Source organism: Euphorbia lathyris, chromosome 8 (assembly GCF_963576675.1).
Source record: "Euphorbia lathyris chromosome 8, ddEupLath1.1, whole genome shotgun sequence".
NCBI lineage: Eukaryota > Viridiplantae > Streptophyta > Magnoliopsida > Malpighiales > Euphorbiaceae > Euphorbia > Euphorbia lathyris.
The window spans coordinates 33,731,342-33,751,700 of NC_088917.1; the positions used below are offsets into that span (position 1 = coordinate 33,731,342).

The 20,359-nt window shown below is 34.4% G+C and overlaps 1 protein-coding gene across 1 annotated transcript; it reads right to left on the minus strand.

The window, feature by feature from the left end:
* Positions 1–18,282: 18,282 nt before the first annotated feature.
* Positions 18,283–18,985, minus strand: LOC136202971 (brassinosteroid-responsive RING protein 1). Its single transcript, XM_065993996.1, has one exon. The coding sequence runs from the start codon at positions 18,915–18,917 to the stop codon at positions 18,411–18,413; it is 507 nt and encodes a 168-aa protein (XP_065850068.1). The 5' UTR covers positions 18,918–18,985; the 3' UTR covers positions 18,283–18,410.
* Positions 18,986–20,359: the final 1,374 nt, after the last annotated feature.

Here is a 20,359-nt window from a genome sequence, read left to right on the forward strand (position 1 = left end):
GGTACGCCCCGCGTATCCAAGTCTCTACCCAAAAATCACACAAAATACACTTCCTACACGGAGCGTCCCCTTGGGTACGCCTCGCGTAAAAACAGACCTATGCGGTCCTCATTTCTTTTAATTCACCATTTATTTTTCATTTTGTTTTTGTTTTCTTTTCTTTTCCGACGTTTTTGGAATACACGTCATTTTAATTACGCGGAGGGCCGTGCAATCCCGCACTTACAGTTTGTTTTGCACCAACAAAAACAAAAAAATAAAAATAAAATAAGAAAAAATAATTGAACTAATTTATTGGCTCATAAATTTTCCGACACACTACCTTCTTCGGAAAATAATTAAAAGTTCTGTTAGTTGTCGTCAAAAGTAAATACGTCAAAACACAAAGGATCGTTTTAATTAAGAAATTTAAGTCTTGATTTCGAAGTTATGGAATTTATGCAAAGCCAAGATTTGTACTAAACAAAAACATTGAGTCCTAACCCACAAGTTATCTCTACAATGAAACTTAAAAAGGCAATAAAAATGAGATTTTTGAAAAAATTTACGAGGACTTGAAAGTACACAATCTAATCCGAAATTCATGTGAGGTATTTTTGAGCCCAAAAGAGTTCGTACGAGAACTCTATTTCTTTCACAACATTTCGAGAGCTTTGACTTCACTCAACTCATAGAGTTTGCATCTAATACCGGGTTAAGTACACTTATTTTGGTAAGAAGGGCAATAAATGATAAAACGGACCCACTTAGGTTAATTCCTTTCTTAATTATTTTCTCGTTTTCATAAACCTTTAGGAAGCCCCCTCGAGCCTATTAACCGACTTCTTTGCTAACACCCTTTTAACATTTAACCCTTTTTCCTCTTGTTCAAATACCAATAAAAGCAATCGCATCGGAACTACCCAAAACAAACCAAAGCCTTGGCAAGAAAGCACAACAAATCTTTGAAATCGTTTTTGTGTCGCTCTCAAATAAAAAGAAAAAGAAAAAAAAATAAATGAAGCAAAAATAGAGAGCAAAAAGGCATTCTCAAGCTCCACCCGAGCAATTTCAAGTTATATTTTACAAGCTTGCTAAAGCCAAAGAAATAAAAAAAAAGGGCGATGCAATCATCAAAATGGTGTTTGGACTAGAGTTTCTAAAAATCAACCACTTACCACTAAAAAGCCACCCACATTACAACCCCCCTCCGGTTCATTTTTAATATTGCCCAAACCATGATATAGGTGGAAAAATCCGGATGAAAATGCAAACTCAAGGTGACTTCGAGTAAGTATAAAGAAGAGCGCAAAAACATCGATCCACCAAAGTTTAAGCGTAAGAGTGAAATCCCTTGGTGAGGTACAATCGGGTTCTCAAAAGATGATCAATCCCCGTTAATATTGCCTACTAAGTTTGATTATGGAGGTTTCGAATAAGTTTTGGTCACTCATTCGCTTGCATAAATACTTGTCGAAAACTTTTCGTAAAACTTTAGCTTTGAAATCATGCACTTGGTAAAACCAACCAGAGGTTTGTTTCTCAATTGTCTCAATCCCTTGTCTTTCGACTTCTTTTACTTGAGGACAAGTAAAACTTTAAAGTCCGAGGAGGTTGATAGGGACGTTTTGTCCCTATCTTTTAGCGTGATTTACGGTATAATTTCGAGCTTAATAAACAAGTTTAATTACAAAAATAGTATGTTTTCGAATAAATTACAAAATAAAAATGAATTTTACATTTTTAGTTAATTTCCTTAATTTTTGATTAATTTCAGAAAAATAAACATCAAGCTAACTCGGTTCTCGAAGATCGTATTTTTCAGGTACAAAGAAGAAAACACTCAAGCACTAACTCTCGGATACGCGGGGCGTAAAACAAGGCACGCGGTGCGTAGAACAATGCCCCTCAACACACGATAGTCAACTGAGCATTCCCACATGGTCAACATCAACTACGCGGGGCGTAAATCATACTACACGGAGCGTCTCCTGTGTGAATTGAAGACAAAAGTTCCAGGAACTCACTTACGCGGGGTGTAACCCAGACCACGCGGAGCGTACAAGGCATATTTCGAGCAAATAAGTTCCAGGAGCTCAACCACGCGGAGCGTATCCCAGTTTACACGGGGCGTGGTTGAGTCAACAAGTGTAAATACGGTCCACGCGGAAGAAATTATCAACGATATGGGCTAATTTGGCACAGACGCGGGGCGTACCACCATCTACGCGGGGCGTACCTTGTGAAACCTGCAAAAATAGTGTGAATTCTTGTTTGTAACTTGTGTAATTATGATTTTACCCCCGAGCTTGATGTGTATAAATAAGAGTGATTAGCACTCATTTCCTCATTCAGAATTTTACATAGCCAAACTCTACCACTTTGAGAGCTTGTTCATTTGTTTCTCCATCCCGTTGAAGTTCTGTTCCATCCTCCTCCACCAAGCTCGAGAAGTTCCACCTCCAAGACCTAAGAGACGGCCTTGAGTCCGGTTAGCTAGTTCCAAGGGCCGATTCTTCCCTTTCTACTTGCTAATTAGCTTGCACTCTTCCTATGTACTAGGCTTGGTTGTATTCACCTTTTTTCCATTCCATATTTATAATATATGATTTGCAATTCCTGTTTCTCTATACGTATTGATGTTTACTACTTGTTTTGATATTTGTAATTGGTTATTGTGTAGGGGGGGTTCGATACCCGGCGCCCTTTGTACGGGTCATCTTTAGGGAACCATATAGGCACTGCCCTACCGGGAGTAACGTTCCGAAAACCGTAGAAATTGACAAGCCACGGAACTTACGGGCCCTAGTTTCTGATCCCCAACATTAGACACGCCTTGACTAGGAACCACGTCGTCTAAGTACTTCACAGGGTCGACCAAACCACCAATCGTATATGTTCGGAGTCTTTGCTTATCATATTTATATCTTATCATAACCCGTAGAGTTTTGGTTATACAAGTCTGTCTCACCATAGTTTATGAGTAGTTTGTAGTTGTCACCCAAACCAACCTAAAGTATTCACCTCCTAGATAACGAATAGAACCAAGTAGGTTAATACTTGTGGTTATAAATCCCGTGGATTCGATACCCGGTCTTAACCGGATTATTACTTGATACGACGGGGTACACTTGCCCCTAAGTAGTAGCGTCTAGTAGAGTTAAAGCACTTAGAAAGATCATATCCATAACCATAGCACACTCATATCACATATATATTTTACCGCTCTACCTAGTTGCTCATCACTCATTCTTTAGCAAAAGCTGTTAGTTCTAGATCTAGCTGGGGTGAGTGGACATGTCCACCACCATTCCTTACCGATATTCTTTCATTTGATTTAATTTAATACACATCATTCTTTTTTTTAAAGTAATGATTCATTATTATCGCAAGTTAGTAACAAATTCATATATTTAATAGTAATTATATATTTTTCTTCAAGAAAAAAATAGCATATATTATATAAGCAAATCAATTAATTTAGTAATTAAAATTAAATTTTTAGTAGTAATTAAAAATTATTTATTTAATTAATTAATCAGTTATTCAGATACAGTAACTAATATAATACATAATAAATATTTTTTTGAGGAATAATAAATATGTTTATACAATAGTAAATTATATATTTTGTATAAATAAACACAAAATGCGGTAAAAATCAATATATTTTGTACTATAATTAGCCAATAATATAAAATTGAATTAATAAAAACACGTCAAATTGTCATAAAACGTGAAAATATTTTCTAATACCAAGTTTTTCCTTTTTTTTTTTTGCTACTGGTAGGAAGAAAAGAAACAAGATTGAAAAGATTAGGGATGAAGCTGGTGAGGGGCGCGATTGGGTGATGGTGGATTACTTCTCTTCTTTATTTCAATCTTCAAATACTTTCTCTGTCGAAATTTTGGATTGTATTCATCCTTGTATCTCTATTGATCAAAACGCATAACTATTGGGAGAGGTGTCTGTTGATGAGGTCAAAAGGGTCGTGTTTAGTATGCATCCTGATAAGGCTTCGGGGCCAGATGGGATGAATCCATGGTTTTTCCATTCGTTTTGGTCGTTGGTGGGGGTGGACGTTGTCAAAGTTTGCAGGGAATTTTTTGCCACTAGTTCTCTGTCGTTGGGTTTGAATAATACAAGTATTGTACTTATACCCAAGAATGAGCAATCGGAAACTATGGGTGATTTTCATCCAATCTCCCTCTGCAATGTTCTATATAAGATAATTACAAAATTATTGCAAATAGAATGAAGCCTTTACTAGATTTGCTTATCTCTAAGTTTCAAATTGCATTTGTTCTCGGTCGGTTGATCACTGATAATATCCTAATAGCCTTTGAAACAACGCATTTTCTTTGAACAACTAGGAGGAATGGTCATTTTGTTGCCTTGAAGATAGACATGAGTAAAGCGTACGATCGTCTAGAATTGGGGTATGTTAGAGCAGTGTTAAGCAGATTTGGCTTCAGTGATCATTGGGTGGATTTGATTATACGCTGCCTGGGAATAATTAATTATCATATTGTAGTTTATGGTTAAGAGCTTCGTCCTATAATTCCTTATTGTGGAATTCGCCAATGTGATTCACTTTCAGCTTATATCTTTATTATTTGTGCAGAGGGGCTGAGCGCACTGATTCAAGCGAATGCAAGGCAAGGTTTTTGGCATGGTTGTAGTGTGAAGTCATAGGCTCCTATTGTCAGTCATCTATTTTTTGTAGATGAATGCTATTTGTTTTTTCGGGCTAATTTAGAGCAATGTGAAGTTGTCCAGGAGGTTTTGTAGGAGTATGAACTTGCCTCGGGCCAAACCATAAATTATCAGAAGTCAACAATCTTGTTTAGTCGGAATGTACAACCTGATGAGAAAAGTGCAGTATGTGGGGTGCTTGGTGTGGCGGAGACTCAAAATCAAGGAATATATCTCAGTCTTCCCTCTTTAGTGGGGCGCAGTAAAACAGAGGTTCTTCAATTCATAAAGGATCGAGTTTGGAACTGTATTAATTCATGGCACCAAGCTCATTTCCCGCGTAGGCAAAAAGATATTACTGAAGACGATTGCTATTCCTAATTTCGCTATGAATGTTTTCTTGCTTCCTAACTGTCTTTGTCTTAGAATTGAGTGTATGCTAAATGGTTTTTTTTATGGTGTAATAAAGGAAAAGGCATAAGATGGCTCAGTTGGGATAAGCTTTATGATGTTAAAGAGATGGGTGGGTTGGGCTTTCAAAGGTTGCGTGAATTCAATATAGCTATGTTGGGTAAGTAGGTATGGAGGTTTGTGACTCAACCCAATTATTTGGTTTTGCGCATTTTTAAGGCTAAATACTTTAAAAATTGTAGTTTTTTTTGGAAGAAGTTAATAACCCAGGCTTTGTTTGGAGTAGTATCTTTCAAGCGAAAGATTTGCTGATTCAAGGTTGTAGGAGAAGGGTTGGAAGTGGTGAAGATATTAAGATCGGTCATGATCCTTGGTTGATTGGTGGAATTGAAGGGAAACCACCTACGATTCTTCCCCAAGAAATTGCAGATGCAAAATTTTCATCTCTTTTTGAAGTTAACTGTAGAAGATGGGATGAAGAATTCATAAGAGATGTCTTTAATGAGTAAGATCAAAACCTTATACTTAGTTTGCCGCTTTCTAGTAATTGCGTTCAAGACATTTGGTCTTGGAGTTTAGAGAATGATGGTTCTTTTTCTGTGAAGAGTGCTTACAAATGGTTATGTAGCGGGACCCAACTGGTTGGTAATAGTATGTGGAAGAATATGTGGAGCTTGAAAGTTCCCCCTAAGGTGCGGAATATGCTTTGGCGTGCTTGTAGAAATGTTTTGCCTATATTTGTTGTGCTTACGGAGAAACGTGTGGCTGTCAATCCTGTTTGTGCTATCTGTAATTTAGATTTTGAGTCTATTTTACACGTGTTTAGAGATTGCATTCACGCTCAGTCTATTTCGAACGCATCTGGTTTGGGTTGAGTGTTTGGTGGTGATTTTCTTTGATTTTAAAGATTGGTTCGAATTCATTCTTGCGAATTTTAGTGTTGAGAATTATTGTTTGTGGACTATGATTGTGTGGAATATGTGGCTGAATAGAAACAATTCTATTTGGAATAATTCAAGGAATTATGCAGATGTTTGTTTTCGTCTAGCATGCATTGGGTTGAAGGAGTGGCAAGATGCTCAATCAAATGGGATGAATGTTTATGCCCAGGTTGTTCCAAGTGGGGCAGGGTCTGCTCAGGGTGCGAGTCGCTGGTTACGGCCTCCTCCAGCTCGCTTTAAACTAAATGTGGATGCCTCTATTATCTCGGGGTCAGGTCTATTGGGTTTAGGGGCGGTGCTACGAGACTGCAACCGCAAGTTTTGTGGAGCTTTTTCTGAACTTGTGCGGAGTGATTTATTGCCTCGTGTAGAGGAAGTTATGAGCATTCGGGAAGCTCTAAGTTGGCTCAATGGAAAGGGTATCAATGGTTGTCTTGTTGAAACCGGTGCAGAGGTGGTGGTTTTAGATCTTAATCAACCTGCCTTCAAGTCTTATTATGGCCTTGTTCTCGATGACTGTAATAGGTTATTCATTTGTTTAATGATGTTAGTATCATTTTTCTAGTCGTTCTGTGAATAGTGTTGACCATGAACTTGCAAGAGCATCCTATTTTATGTTAGGACCGATGGAGTGGCATATTAGTCTTCCAGATTTCATTGTTCAATCCTTGTATTCTGATTCTATTTAATATATGGTCTTTTCTTTTCAAAAAAAGAAACACAACCAATGATACTGCTCCTTTAAAAAAAAACCAATGATACTCCAATAGAAAAAAAATCACAAATATAAAAAAGGAAAAATTATAAAACTGGGTCAAATGGGAGGCTCATTTACATATTTAGACCAATTACCCAAACCATTACCTATCTATACTATATATCTGTGACTTTCCCAAAATACCTCAAACCTTTCATCTTCCCCTTCCTTTCTATCGATTTCATTTCCCCTTCATGTCTAGCGTTTCATCTTCCCTTCCTTCATATTGTGCGAATCACTAAGAAATTCTTCATCATCCTGTCTCTTCTTCCTCTCTTTGTCTCTCTGTTTTTGTGAAGGCATCGTTCTTCATCTTCTTGTTTCATCTTCGTCTCTTGGTTTCTTTCTTCTTGTGCGAATCGAAGGCATCGTTATTCGACGTTCTTTTGCGTTTATCATATGTTTATTGTCAATTTCAATGGCAAAAGGCGGAAATAAGGTAAGTATTTGTTGTTTCATCTTCCTCTTTTTCCAGAAAATTGCTTCGCAAAATGAGTTTGTATCACATTTTGCGAAGTCTGTGAAGAAAAATTCGTCTGGAAAAAGATTATTTTGCTTCGTAGAAAGCGACTATGCGAAGCCTGCGAAGCAAAATCATCCTTTTTTAGCTTGTTTTTTTTCTCTTCGCAGGCTTCGCATATTCACTTTTTGCGAAGCAAAATCATCCTTTTCCAGGTGAATTTCTTTTCGCAGATTCGCTTTCTACGAAGTAAAATCATCATTTTTCACGTGTCTTTTTCTTCGCAGACTTCACAGATGGTGAAGACCAAGGCATCAATCACAGTGAGGGGTGATTAGGATGTTCTAATTCCTTTTGCTTCTGAACTTCCTCCCAAAGGCCATTAATTATGTATGATGCTGTCGATTTTCTTGCTTCTGTAAAGCCTGGAAGCACTCCAATGTTATGATTATTGTTTAGGATTTATGATTTAGGGTTTGAATTATTATTATAATCTTGTTGTAATTTTTGATAATGTTATGATTTTAATGTTATAGTTATTGTTGCAATCTTTTGTTGTTATGATTTTAATGTTATATATCACTTTGCATTTTTCGCAAACTGCGAAGGCTGTCAAGGTAAAGACTACTTCAGTACATGATTTTACTGCGCAATTAAATCATGTACTCAATAAGGAATATCCTTGAAAAACGTACAAAATAATAAAAAAAAACGGAGTGCCAATTTCGCAAGGAGAAAGATTAAGTATATATGAGTCGATAATTAAAAACGGAGTGCGAAGTTCGCAGACTAAGAAAGAATCAAAGAGAGAAACAAAGAGAAACGAAGAGAAAAAGAAGAACGAGTAAGAAATTTCTAAGTGATTATATATATATGAAGGACATTTTGGGAAAGTCACAAATATATAGTCTAGATAAGTAATGTCTTGTGTAATTGGTCTAAATATGTAAATGAGCCTCCTATTTCAATCCGTTTTATAATTTTCCCTATAAAAATAATAATTCCTTTTATTATTCTTTTAAGAGGATGAGTTCACAATCTCTCACATATAATTACCCTCGCATGTCACTCGGAGGACCCCAATTCACGTTTGGACACGTGTATTGTGACCTCACGTAATAATTAAAATAGTGGGACCTCTTATAATATATGTGGGTCCATATTACACGTGTCAAAATATGTATGAAAGGCATTCCATTTGACATGAAGAACCGGGTGCTTCTAATAATTTGCCCTAATTAACAGTGTACCAACTAATATACAAATCATATGTATAATTATATAATATAACAAGCAATAATATAAAAGAATAACCTAATTTTTTCAAAAAAAAAAAAAAAAAGAATAACCTAATCTAGTTTGATTCAATTTCAGATTTTTCAAATTTTAACTTAAAAAACTGAAAAGCAAAATTGAAATTATCAGATTTTTCAATCTTGAATGCTAAAATCAGGTTCTTGTGGTTTTGATCCGCCCCTTCTGGTGCTAGCAGCCAGTTTAGATGCGTAAATGGTGAAGTTAGAAGCAACCTCAAGCAACGAGGAGTCATTTTGTTCCATTTGAAATCCAGAAACATTGCTCATTCTGTTCCTCAATTCGGCTTCCTCCTTTTTTCTCTTATACCGAAACCAAGCTGCCTGTATAGAGCAAGCAGCCCATGTCCTCCACACTGGAGAATGAAACTTAAAAACATGCCTCACTTTTTTGCTGTTCAGCCTACGGAATTGAGATGCTACAAACTTCAAGTCCTCTGCTGGTAAGGAGAAAGCTTCGATATCCGTAATCGCAACAGCAGTTCGCGTTGATGAGGGCAGCGTAATGCTTGAACTCGAACGAGGGTCTAATGCCCAGGTTACCAATTCCTCACCACAGAAATCGCCAGGAGAAACTATGCATGTATTGAAGAAGTTAGCTTGCCCGCCATTGGTTGTGTAGGAATTCAGATGACCTCTAACAATGAACAACATTTCATTCACAGGATCGCCTTCACGAACTATGCAACTCCCTTGATCATATAGACTCGGTTTCAGCCTTTCGCATATTGCATCCAGTATCTGCTCATCCATCATATTGAATAGTTGAACCTGTTGTGTTGCATCATAAAACATCACATTCAGAATCACATTATGCTAATTTGTACTATTAATTTAGCTGGTAGGTACTAAAACTTACTTTCCGAACAAGATCGATGCAAAGATGGCGTCTGATTCTCCTTCTGAGATCCATAGGAAGGTTTGTTAGAATAGCTTCCTCGTCGACTCCTCGAGTGGAACACCATTTGTGTTGATTATACCTCCGGACACTCTCTTTCATTTCATGAGGAAGATGCCTATGATGCATCCACTGTTCTGTATCAGTCTTGAAAATCCTCCATTGTTCTAGTCCAGCGTTGATCGATTGGAGATATCTCTGTCCAATTTTTTCAATCCAATGAGTAATATACGTCATACAGCAAGATGTTCCGATCAACAAAAATTATCAAGCACTTACTTGCATATTTCCAATAAGTAGTCCAAAAAGCACCAATGATACAATTCCTAATATCATGGCATAAATTATTTCTCCAAGATAAGTGCTGGTGGAAAGCCCTTGGCCTAGAGCGCTGAAAGCATTGCCATTTTTAGAGAAAATTTGAATAAAAAGGAGAACCAAACCGGAACTTAAAAGGACATGAATAAAAAGATCATACATCAGAAACTTACCTCAAATTCCTGAATGCCCACCAAAGACAGTAGAAGAATTTCTTGAAAAAGCTTGATGATGCAACTCCAGAGGACAATGCATCCCTGTAAATGCCAAACTGATAGAATCCGCTATACGGGCTGCATAGGCTTGAGATGTTGCTTGATGCTGACCAAGATAATCTACCGCAATCCATAAATGGATAATAGCACTCTACTTCTTGTAGACTACAAACTTTTCTCCAACAATCGTGTTGTCGTTCGATAGCTAGCAGATACCACAAGCATCCAAATACCTTTCAGGAAAAGGCAATTAATTTCATTGAACATATTGAATTCGCGGGAGGGTTCTTTTCATTATTAGAAACAATGGTGATAAGTACTTACATGGCTTGCTAACATATAAAGAAGCAGATTATAAGCTGCCCCAGCCCATGGTTTTTCCAATACAAGACCAGTAGTCTTAACGATTCGAGAAGAAAGTGGAAAGATAAGATACAGCCTCAGAAGATACTGAAATATGATACATATACGAATTACAAGTTTTGTATGTGCCATTGATGAACCCCTTAAACTTGGAATCACAACCCAAATCAGGACCTGAAATGGTATCAAGAAACAATTTTTAAAACGCTTTTCACATCTTCAAGTGTAGTATTGTATGTATGAATATAATAGGTGTTTGTTTACAAACCTGAGGAAGAGGTTGAGCAGCGAAAATGTCGAGCCAAAAATCTCTGTGAAGATACCTTGAAGAAACCTTTGCTGGGTCCAAAACTAGCTCTCCTCTTCCAAAAACACGAGAGGAAGGAGCAACATAAGCAGTTCGGAACCGAACGAAAATGTGAATAATGTAAACAGCATCAGATAATGATCTGATGGAAGTAAAAGCAGCTTCAAGATTGGTAGGGAAGTGAATGCACAAATCCGCCTTTACTTCGGGCAGTAAGAAGAACAAAGGATCTATAAACAATGAAGTCAAGCTTGCTGCAAAGAGAATTTTGCTCCATGTTTGTATGATGGTTCCTCGAGGATTGAAAATCAATGTCTTCTCTGCAACATCTGGTTCATAATCCTCTGAAAATACCCTGGATAGCACTTTTTGTCGCAAATTCTTGGCTAGTGAAACCTTGCCACACTTGGATTTTCTGTCTACTATAAATTTTCCCTCTTCAATGTCTCCTTCAGACCTAAAATTGCAAATGTTCTTAGTGATGAATCAATTGTGGTTAATCTCCTGGAATATTAAAAAGAAGAAGAACTAACCTTGTAAAGCTTGATGTATCGGAAGCCATTCTGTTGTTAAAATGAAGAACAAATGTCTAATAGAATAGTTTAAATAGAGTACTTGACATTTGACCATTTAGAGAATGGGACTGAATCAGAATTCAACATTAGAAGTCAAGCTGAATTGGAACCTCAGACTTAGCTAAAAAGGCGGAGAAGGACCATTTATGTAATAATAGGTGGAAAGAAAATATACCTTTTGTTTGAACATGTGTTCTTAGTTTATATCAGTATGACAAACAAAGAAATACACCAGTTCTGAAATTCTGGTTCTTGGCCTCATTATCTACCCACTAATAATTGTTTCTCCTAAAAACTCCAAACATCAATCTAAATTTTCCACTGTTAAGAAGTCTCCAAATTTTGTAAAAGTAAAATTAAGTGTAAAATGGATATAGCATTGAGGATGAAACATTATCTTATCATTAATTAAGTATTCTCATTACATGATAACACAATTTACAGGGAGAACAACAATTAACACAATTATCATTTTTCTAGCATTTATATCATAGGTAATATAACCATATGAAACATAAATATAACATAACACAATTTTGACACAAAACCCGAAAATGAAATTGCATCCTCTTATTATCCTTCAAAAGTTGAATATTGTGCCACTAAATAATGGCAATGACCTTTCCTGCTGCCCTGCATCTCTTTAGACAACCAGATATCATATGGAGTAAATTTATATGGAATAAGGGTGAGATATCATTAGTTCAAATTTTAAAATTCAATCAATTAAACGTTTCTTTTGATCATGAAAAGAAAAATATTAGTTGATTTAACTAAGATAAATCTACATTTGCAAATATAATAAAAACATAAAATCCAAAATAAAACCATCCCTTCTGATACGAAAATATCACAATAAATTGGAAGGAATGATGTGTTTAAGAGTATTCAGGTATAAAAAGAAAAAATGAAAACCAAATATCTACAGTTTGAACTATTCTTGTTGGGTCAATTTTCCAAAAATTTACACTAAACTAAACTAACCAGAATAACCAAAAAATTTAAACTTGCATGCAGTCGAAACCGAACCCCATAAACCAAAACTGAACAACCAAACTTCATTAGTTCAATTAATTTAATTTCAATCTTGAATCATCATAATTATGAATCAGTACCAGTCTTGTTGTTCTTGATGCTTACATATCTAAGAGATCTTTACCAAGTCCAATGATTCTTCAATCATCCAAGCAAAGTTTTCAATAGACAAAGATATATAGACTGCAGCTGGTTATCTTTCAGGTTCCTGGTAAGAAAACATAGAGGTTAGTGTCAGTCTGTTGCAACAAATGGTCATTCATAAAGCTCAAACTCATCGCATTAGTCATTCAAACATACTAACTGATCAAGAGCTTGAAGGTATATCAAATGTCAGTAGCTTACATATAACATTAAAATCCTATCCAGTTTGTATTTCCTACAGTTTACAATAAAATAAGAGTTTCTAGCAACACGAGTAGGAAAACTGAACTAAACAACAGAGGAATTAAGTCTACAAACTTCTGAAGCAACACATTTGGATTGCGTAGCAACCCTCCACCGCTGAATGGGTCAAGCTCAACAGACGGTGCCTGTAAAGGTAACCCTGGTAAGGCCTATGCGGGAGGTTCGATTCGAGATGAAAATGGCTTGTGGAGGTTTGGGTCGAGACGGTGCCTGTAAAGGTAACCCTGGTGGTGGAAGTGGATTTTATTTTTATGGTTATACTGAATTTCATGACTAGTGCAGTGGAGATTCATCCGCCCCAATTTGATTAGTTCATTTGAGTTAGGGGTGAGCATGGTCCGGTTCGGTTCAAAAACCGAACCGAATCAAATAAAACCGAACCATATAAAGACAATTTTGACAAACCGAACCGAATTAAAATTCGGTTCGATTCAAACCGAACCGAACTATTTCGGTTTGGTTTCATTCCAAACCAAATTAGATATAATAATGTTGTTGTGACTCTTTTTTATATAATTTTAGAATGTTTACATTATATATATATTCATTTTGCTTTTGTTATAAACCATACTATTTTTGAAAACAATGTTCCTGTAACTTTTGTTGCTGGAACTTATTTTTTTTATAATTTTAAATTAATTTATTTAAAATAATTAAAATCTCACCATATCATTCAGAATTCCAAATCCATAATAATCTATTAAAAATTAATTCCAAATAAACTAAAATAATAATCCAATATAAATTAGTCTCAAAATAATAAAATTGAATGATATACTAATAATAATAACTAAATAATAGTCTTGAAGTTTAAAGTCTAAATTAAACTTTATCAACTAAGTTTGAATCTAAACCTACAAAAAAAAAAACGTGAAAAATAAAAAGTTAGTTCACCCAAAACAAATTAGAATATAGAATACAAATACAAATATAAACATAAAACAATAGAACATATAAGTTTACAACACAAATAGAAACGCAATGTATGACATAATTAGAATTGTAATGCTTAGTAAATAATAGTATTACTACTCATAGCAGACTCACATGGATTGTTGAGTCCCATTGCTTCAAACTCTGCAAATAACAATTACAAAAAATTGGACACAATTTTAATAATAAATCAAATGATACTTATAAAAGAAAATTCAATTTAAATATATAAAATATAAATTTGATAAACAAATAAATAAATTACCTTCTTGAATTCTCTCCGCATCATATATATCTTCTTCCTTGAATAAAGGATTAGGTGTTTTCCGAATCCAATCTTGTGTACAAATTAAAGCTTCAACAACATCAGGAGATAGAGAACTCCTATAATCATCAAGAACTCGTCCACCGGTGCTAAAAGTAGACTCAGAAGCCACAGTAGAAACAAGCACATCCAATATATCTCTAGCCATGATACTGAGAATAGGAAATCTTCCAGAATTAAGCTTCCACCATTTCAATACATCGAACCCCTTAACATCATCTACTAAAATCTCATCCAAATATGCGTCTAATTCTGTTCTCTTACCCCCTCTACTACCCCCAGTGTTTACTCTTTGTTTCTTGTGCATTCCATGGAAGACATATTTTGGAGGTTCGTACTTGCTAGCAATCGATTTCTCTATTTCAATAATTTGTGGCTCAATTACAATATCAGATGATTTCTCTCCCACATCATGCATCTTTTTATATTCTTGAAACAATTCAAAAAAAGAATTATGCACATTATCAAAAATTTGAGTCCCTCGTGCACCCCCATAAATCTGAACAATAGAAATTTTAACAACTTCAAATTTTTCTCTTGGATCAAACACAGCTGCAAACCAAATGACCTTGTTCATTTTTGTTGGATCCCCCCAGTATTTATCAAACTTCTGCTTCATTCTAACACCCATTGCTGTCAATTGCTCATCATCACTATTATTCCAAAAATTCAATGCCATGTACAAATTACTAATTTCAGTCCAAAAAGTATTAGATGTGACATATTTTGAACCTGAAATTTGTACTGTGACAGTATAAAATGTTTTCAACATGATAGCAATTTTTCTAACAGTTTCCCAATCTGTTGCCGTAGGCACCCCATCACGAAGTCTTAACTCATGGGAGAAAATAGGATCTACTATGGCAAACCTATCAAAGGCTGTCTCAAATTTTTCAGCAGTAGACAACATTAAATAGGTAGAATTCCACCTAGTAGGGAGATCCATGCATAATAAGCTTTTACTCTCTATTTTTTTATATTTCACACACTCCTTAAATCTTGAAAGTCTAAGTGGAGAAAATCTAACAAATCTTATGGCGTCTCTAACCCTTACCACTGATAAATCAATTTCTTTCAAGCCATCTTGTACAACTAAATTGATTATATGTGCCATGCATCTCATGTGCGTGTACTGACATGATGAAACAGGAGCTCCCCATTGCATAAGAATAGTTTTCACATAACTAACAGCAACATCATTTGAACTAGCATTCTCAACAGTAATAGTAAACAATCGCTTAATATCCCAATCAATCAAACAATTCTCAATTGACATCCCAATATCATTTCCTTTGTGTGAATCTATCTTAACAAAACTCAACACCTTCTTTTGTAAAGCCCAATTTCCATCAATAAAATGACCAGTTATAACCATGTAATTATCTCTTGCTACTGAGGTCCATGTATCAGTTGTTATAGAAACTCTTTGACCATGTTCTTTCAGATAATTTTTTAACTTTAATTTTTCATCATAAAATAGTTGGGAACAATATCTACTAACAGTCCACCTAGAAGGAACTTTTAATTGAGGACAACAAATTGCAAACATCTCTCTAAATCCTTCAGTTTCTACAACTCTAAAGGGTTGTTCCTCCTTAATAATCCATCTAATTATGCTAGCCCTCATCGCAGCTTGATCAAATTTCCAAGTAGTTAAAGTACCAGGAATCATATTCTCATTTTCCCCAACCCCAGAAATTACCGAAGGTTGCAAAGATAATTGACTTTGCTTTGCTTTTATATTTTCAGGGTTTTTCAAGCATCTTTTCATGTGTTTGTTCAAATTAGTTGTCCCATTTATAATTGCATCACATAGATAGGTTTGTCCGCAATGATTACATTTACCACTAGTTCTTCTTGTTTCATCCAGATATGTGCTAAAATGTTTCCAAACCTGTGACCTTTTAACCATCTTCTTCTTACCCTTGCTTGCTTTACCAATTGATTGGACCTCATTCTCAGTAGCTTGAGAATTAGCTACATTTCCAATTTCAGGAAACGGATCAGAATCAGTTGCCTCATCTTCATTTTCTTTTTCTTCAATGTCAAGTGATGGGGAAGGCATTGATTTTGACATCTTAAAGAATAAAAAATAATTAATTAGAAAATAACTAAGTGAGAATAAAATTCATTCAAATAAGATAATTTAACAACAATGTATATTGACACAATATAGTCATATTAATTAAATAATATTAAAGAAAATATGATGCTATTGTAACAACATTTAATTTCACATACAAAATATTAAAAGTTCCAATTACAAATAGATTTGACAAAAAAGTAGACAGCAAAAAGCTATGAATAGAAATTTGCATATATGAGCTCCAATTTATAAACTAAAAGAAATAATTGATATGCATGTATCTTTTATATAATTTTATGGTTGGGAATTTAACAACACATGAATAGAACCAATTGTTTTCCATATATATCTTATTATGTATATAAACAATTATTTTAATATATGTACTGAACCAATTGTTTCTTATTCATAACTGTACTCTATATATTATATTTACTAAAACATGAACAGAACCAATTGTGCTATATAATATTATGAACAGAACCAATTGTTTTTTATATATATTATATTTACGAAAACATGAACAAATTATTTATTATTCATAACTGTACTCTCACGTTTTTGTCTTTTTCCTAACTTCAATCTTGCTCGTTGAGTCTAATGTTATACCCAAACAAAAATTAGAAAATCTGTCGATTCTTACCTTTTTCAGACTCTTAATTAACCAGTCTCGTAATAGTCAGTAGCAGCGGCAAGACTATTTTCCCTCGAAGGAGTACGACAATTTTGCACCGGATTAGATGAATAGAGTATGGTGAGACTCGGTCGACTTGCTTGGAAAGCGACAGAAAGAAAGAAATAACAGAGAGAGAGCGGCTGCTGGGTTGGAGTTGTGTTCCTCTCTTTGTCGACTTTTTCTGTTTATTTATAATGTTAGGTTTGAAAAAGATTATAATAGTTTGGTTTGTATTGTAGTGGGAATGGGTCTGTATCTGTAGTTTGATTTGTAGTGGGAATGGGTAATTTAATAACCAAATAATAATTTAATTCGGTTTTTAGGTTTTTTTCGGTTTATACCCAAACCGAACCGAACCAAACCGAAAACCGAAGTTGTATAATAATAAGAACCAAACCGAACCAAATTATAATTTGGTTCGGTTTGGTTCGATTTTTCCGGTTCGGTTTTCCGGTTTTCGGTTTTGGGTTCGGTTTTGCTCACCCCTAATTTGAGTAGCTGTGTACACCAATTTGTTAAAAATTAGCTGATTGTGGTTTGTATAAAAAACGAATAAATGCATTTTTTTTTTAATACATAAAAATATACATAAAATAATTAGGGTTAAAGAAGTCCATTAATTTTAATATTACAAAACGCTAATTGAAAAAGCTCTAAAAGGAGTGTTTTCATTTCAAAACTCTCTTCCAAACCTCTCCCCACCAAACACTTCAATCAGCTGTTTCAGTGGTCAAACCGTTAAAGTTGGTCAAAACCGCTCTTTTTATCCTAAAACGCTCTTTATCAAACAGGGCCATCATCTGGCTTATTCATCATTGTCTATTGCTCTAGGATTGTAATTGGAATAGGGATAGTGATTTTATGCCCTGCATCTCTCAAAAATATGATAGTCGATTGGTAAGTGGAAGAGAGATGCGGATAAAATAATTTATTTTATTATTTTAACTTTATTTAAACTACATAAAATTAATTTGAGAGATAAGATGGACTTTCTCATCCTCCTTATACCACCCTTCCTGATATAGGATTTGAGGGATAAGAAGTTTATCCCTCGTCCGTCTCACTCTTCTATCTTCCAGATAAATACGGGATAACTTATCTCCCCCACCTGCTATATCCCTTCTAACAAATACTCCGTTAGTAGAAGTGTTAGAGCTTTTTTTGTTGTCTTTCTTATAGCTTATTCTGTTGTCTTTCTTATGTTATTTTGTTTACTGAGAATAACCTTCCCACTTAAAAAAAAATGAATTTTTTAGTATTTTCGGTTAAGTTATTTGAACATTAGAAATTGTAAAAAAATTCATCAAAAAGAAAAAGAAAAAAAGAAATTGTAAAAAATAGTAGGATTTTGTGAAAATTCAACCGAGAGTAGAATATAGTTGCTCAATTACAAATTTGTATTCTTACCAAAAAATTACAAATTTGTATCTTTTACTTGATATAAACTATAAAGCTCTGAAAAATATATTTCTTTGAATATAAAATGTTATTAGAATCAATAAAAAAAATTATTTTATTTTATATTTTATATAACATAAACGATTAATTATTAATATATAGGTCATGAAAAACAAAGCAGTTCATAGTTAATCTGTAATTAAAATTAGTTGAGATTATAGTATTTAAGCCATTAATCGATTGAATAAAACAAACATAAAATAATAAAAAATATATACAGAAAAATAATCCTAGTTCCTTCCGTCCATTAACAGAGTCATTGCACAAAGAGATCATCTCCAAAGAGGTAAAGAATTCTCTCAACAGCCCAACTAGGCTGCTCCGTCGTCGTCTTCACCCAACTCAAACTTTGCGAATTAGTCAAAAGTGGGGCCCTACATAGTGGACATGTTTTATGATTATCATCATGATCTTGATCTTGATCATGATCCACCCATCGATCAATGCAATCTCTATGGAACACGTGGCAACAGTTCCTTAACTCCCTGACTTCATCGTGACCGTCCAACTGGGCCAAGCACACAGCACACGTGTCCGAAGCTCCTGAAATCCTGTGTTTGATATCAGCGAAAGTAGTCAAGATGAGACCGTCTCTGATTTGCTGCGGAGAAGGGAGAGAGTGGTGGGATTGATGTAGAGAATCATCTCTGTTTCTGAATCTTAAAGCCCAAGATAAGGCCCATCTTAAAACAGCCAAAATTACAGCTGCCTTGTATAGAAGATGTGTTACTATTACACCTGATTCTTCTACAAAGAAACTCATATTTGTTGTTACAGAATTTTAAGAAGAAAAGAAGAAGAAGAAGAAGAAGGAGAGAAAAGGGGGAGATGGAATGGAGAATCAAGGTTCCTTATAAAGGCAGCAAAGGGGTGAGAATGTGGGGCCCACTGCTTTTTTATTTTGTGAATTTGGAAATAATATTATAAAGAGAGGCTATCATAGTGATTAATTAGGTCACTATCATGTGCTAAAAGTCGGTGGTTTAGTAATTCTAATCTGTTTTTATTAGATTAATTAAGCTTTTTCTTTTTTAATTAATTATTATTATTGATTGATTGATTGATGAATCACCTGGCTCCGCCTGTAATTTAACCTACTTTTTTCTTTTTTGGAAATTGAGAGTATTAATATAAATTACTAATTATTATCTCTAAAAAATTTAAATATAAATTAATTATCATTTACTTTATTTGGATATAATATAAATATAGTAATAGAAAGTTAAAAGCTTGGAAAAGAAGGGAAAAGTTAAAGATGAAAATAGAAACATGACGAACAAGCTTTACTTTTGATTGCTTTTTAATGTTTAGTTATTGATGACAACTTGGATATTAGGCCACAAATCAAATATGGCAATGCCTCTCAAATGGAAGAAAAGGAACTTGCCCAATCACTTTTGTTTTTCTTTCAGATTTATAAGATATGGAGTTGATTTTGCTCATTCACTTTGCTGATAGGAGGCAAACCCAATGGACCTTTGGAGAATCCTTACATTTGTCCCTTAGATGTATTTAAAGTGAATTACCGACTCTTCAAACTTACTTAATGAATCACTTTGGAGAAGTCTTACATTAGTTCTAGTTCTTGAACGTGTTTAAATTGGTCCATTGACTATCTAAACTTACTTAAATTGACAAATTGGATTGGTCGTCTTAACTTGTTTAAAGTAATACATGCTTTGAATTTGTCTAAATAGTTTTGTATTTAGCCACTTAATACTAGGAGATGAATCATATTACTTTAAATGAATTAAGAGAGCTAGCAATATATCTTTAAACTTTCGAGCACTAATCAAATTTTTTTCAAACTAGGCTTAATACATTATTTGTCCTACAAATTTGTCGAAAAAACTTGATTGCCCCTCCGAACTTTCAAAATATCATGATAGCCTTCCAACTTGCATAAAATGTTCAGTTAACCCCCTAAACTTACGTAAAATGTAATTAATTAATCACTCAGTTATAAAAATAAAAAATAAACTGTATGCGGAAGATGTGTTGCACATGCTTTAGAATGTTATTACGTAATTCATAGAATAGATTGAAACATATTAAAAAGAAGTTCTAACTTGCTTAACTGTAAAACTTGTAATATTAGAACCACAAACCCCGACATTGGTTGTTTTACTTTTTTTAAGACGCGTACAATACATCTTTCACATTTAACTTACGTAAATTCAGAGGATTAACTGCACATTTTATGCA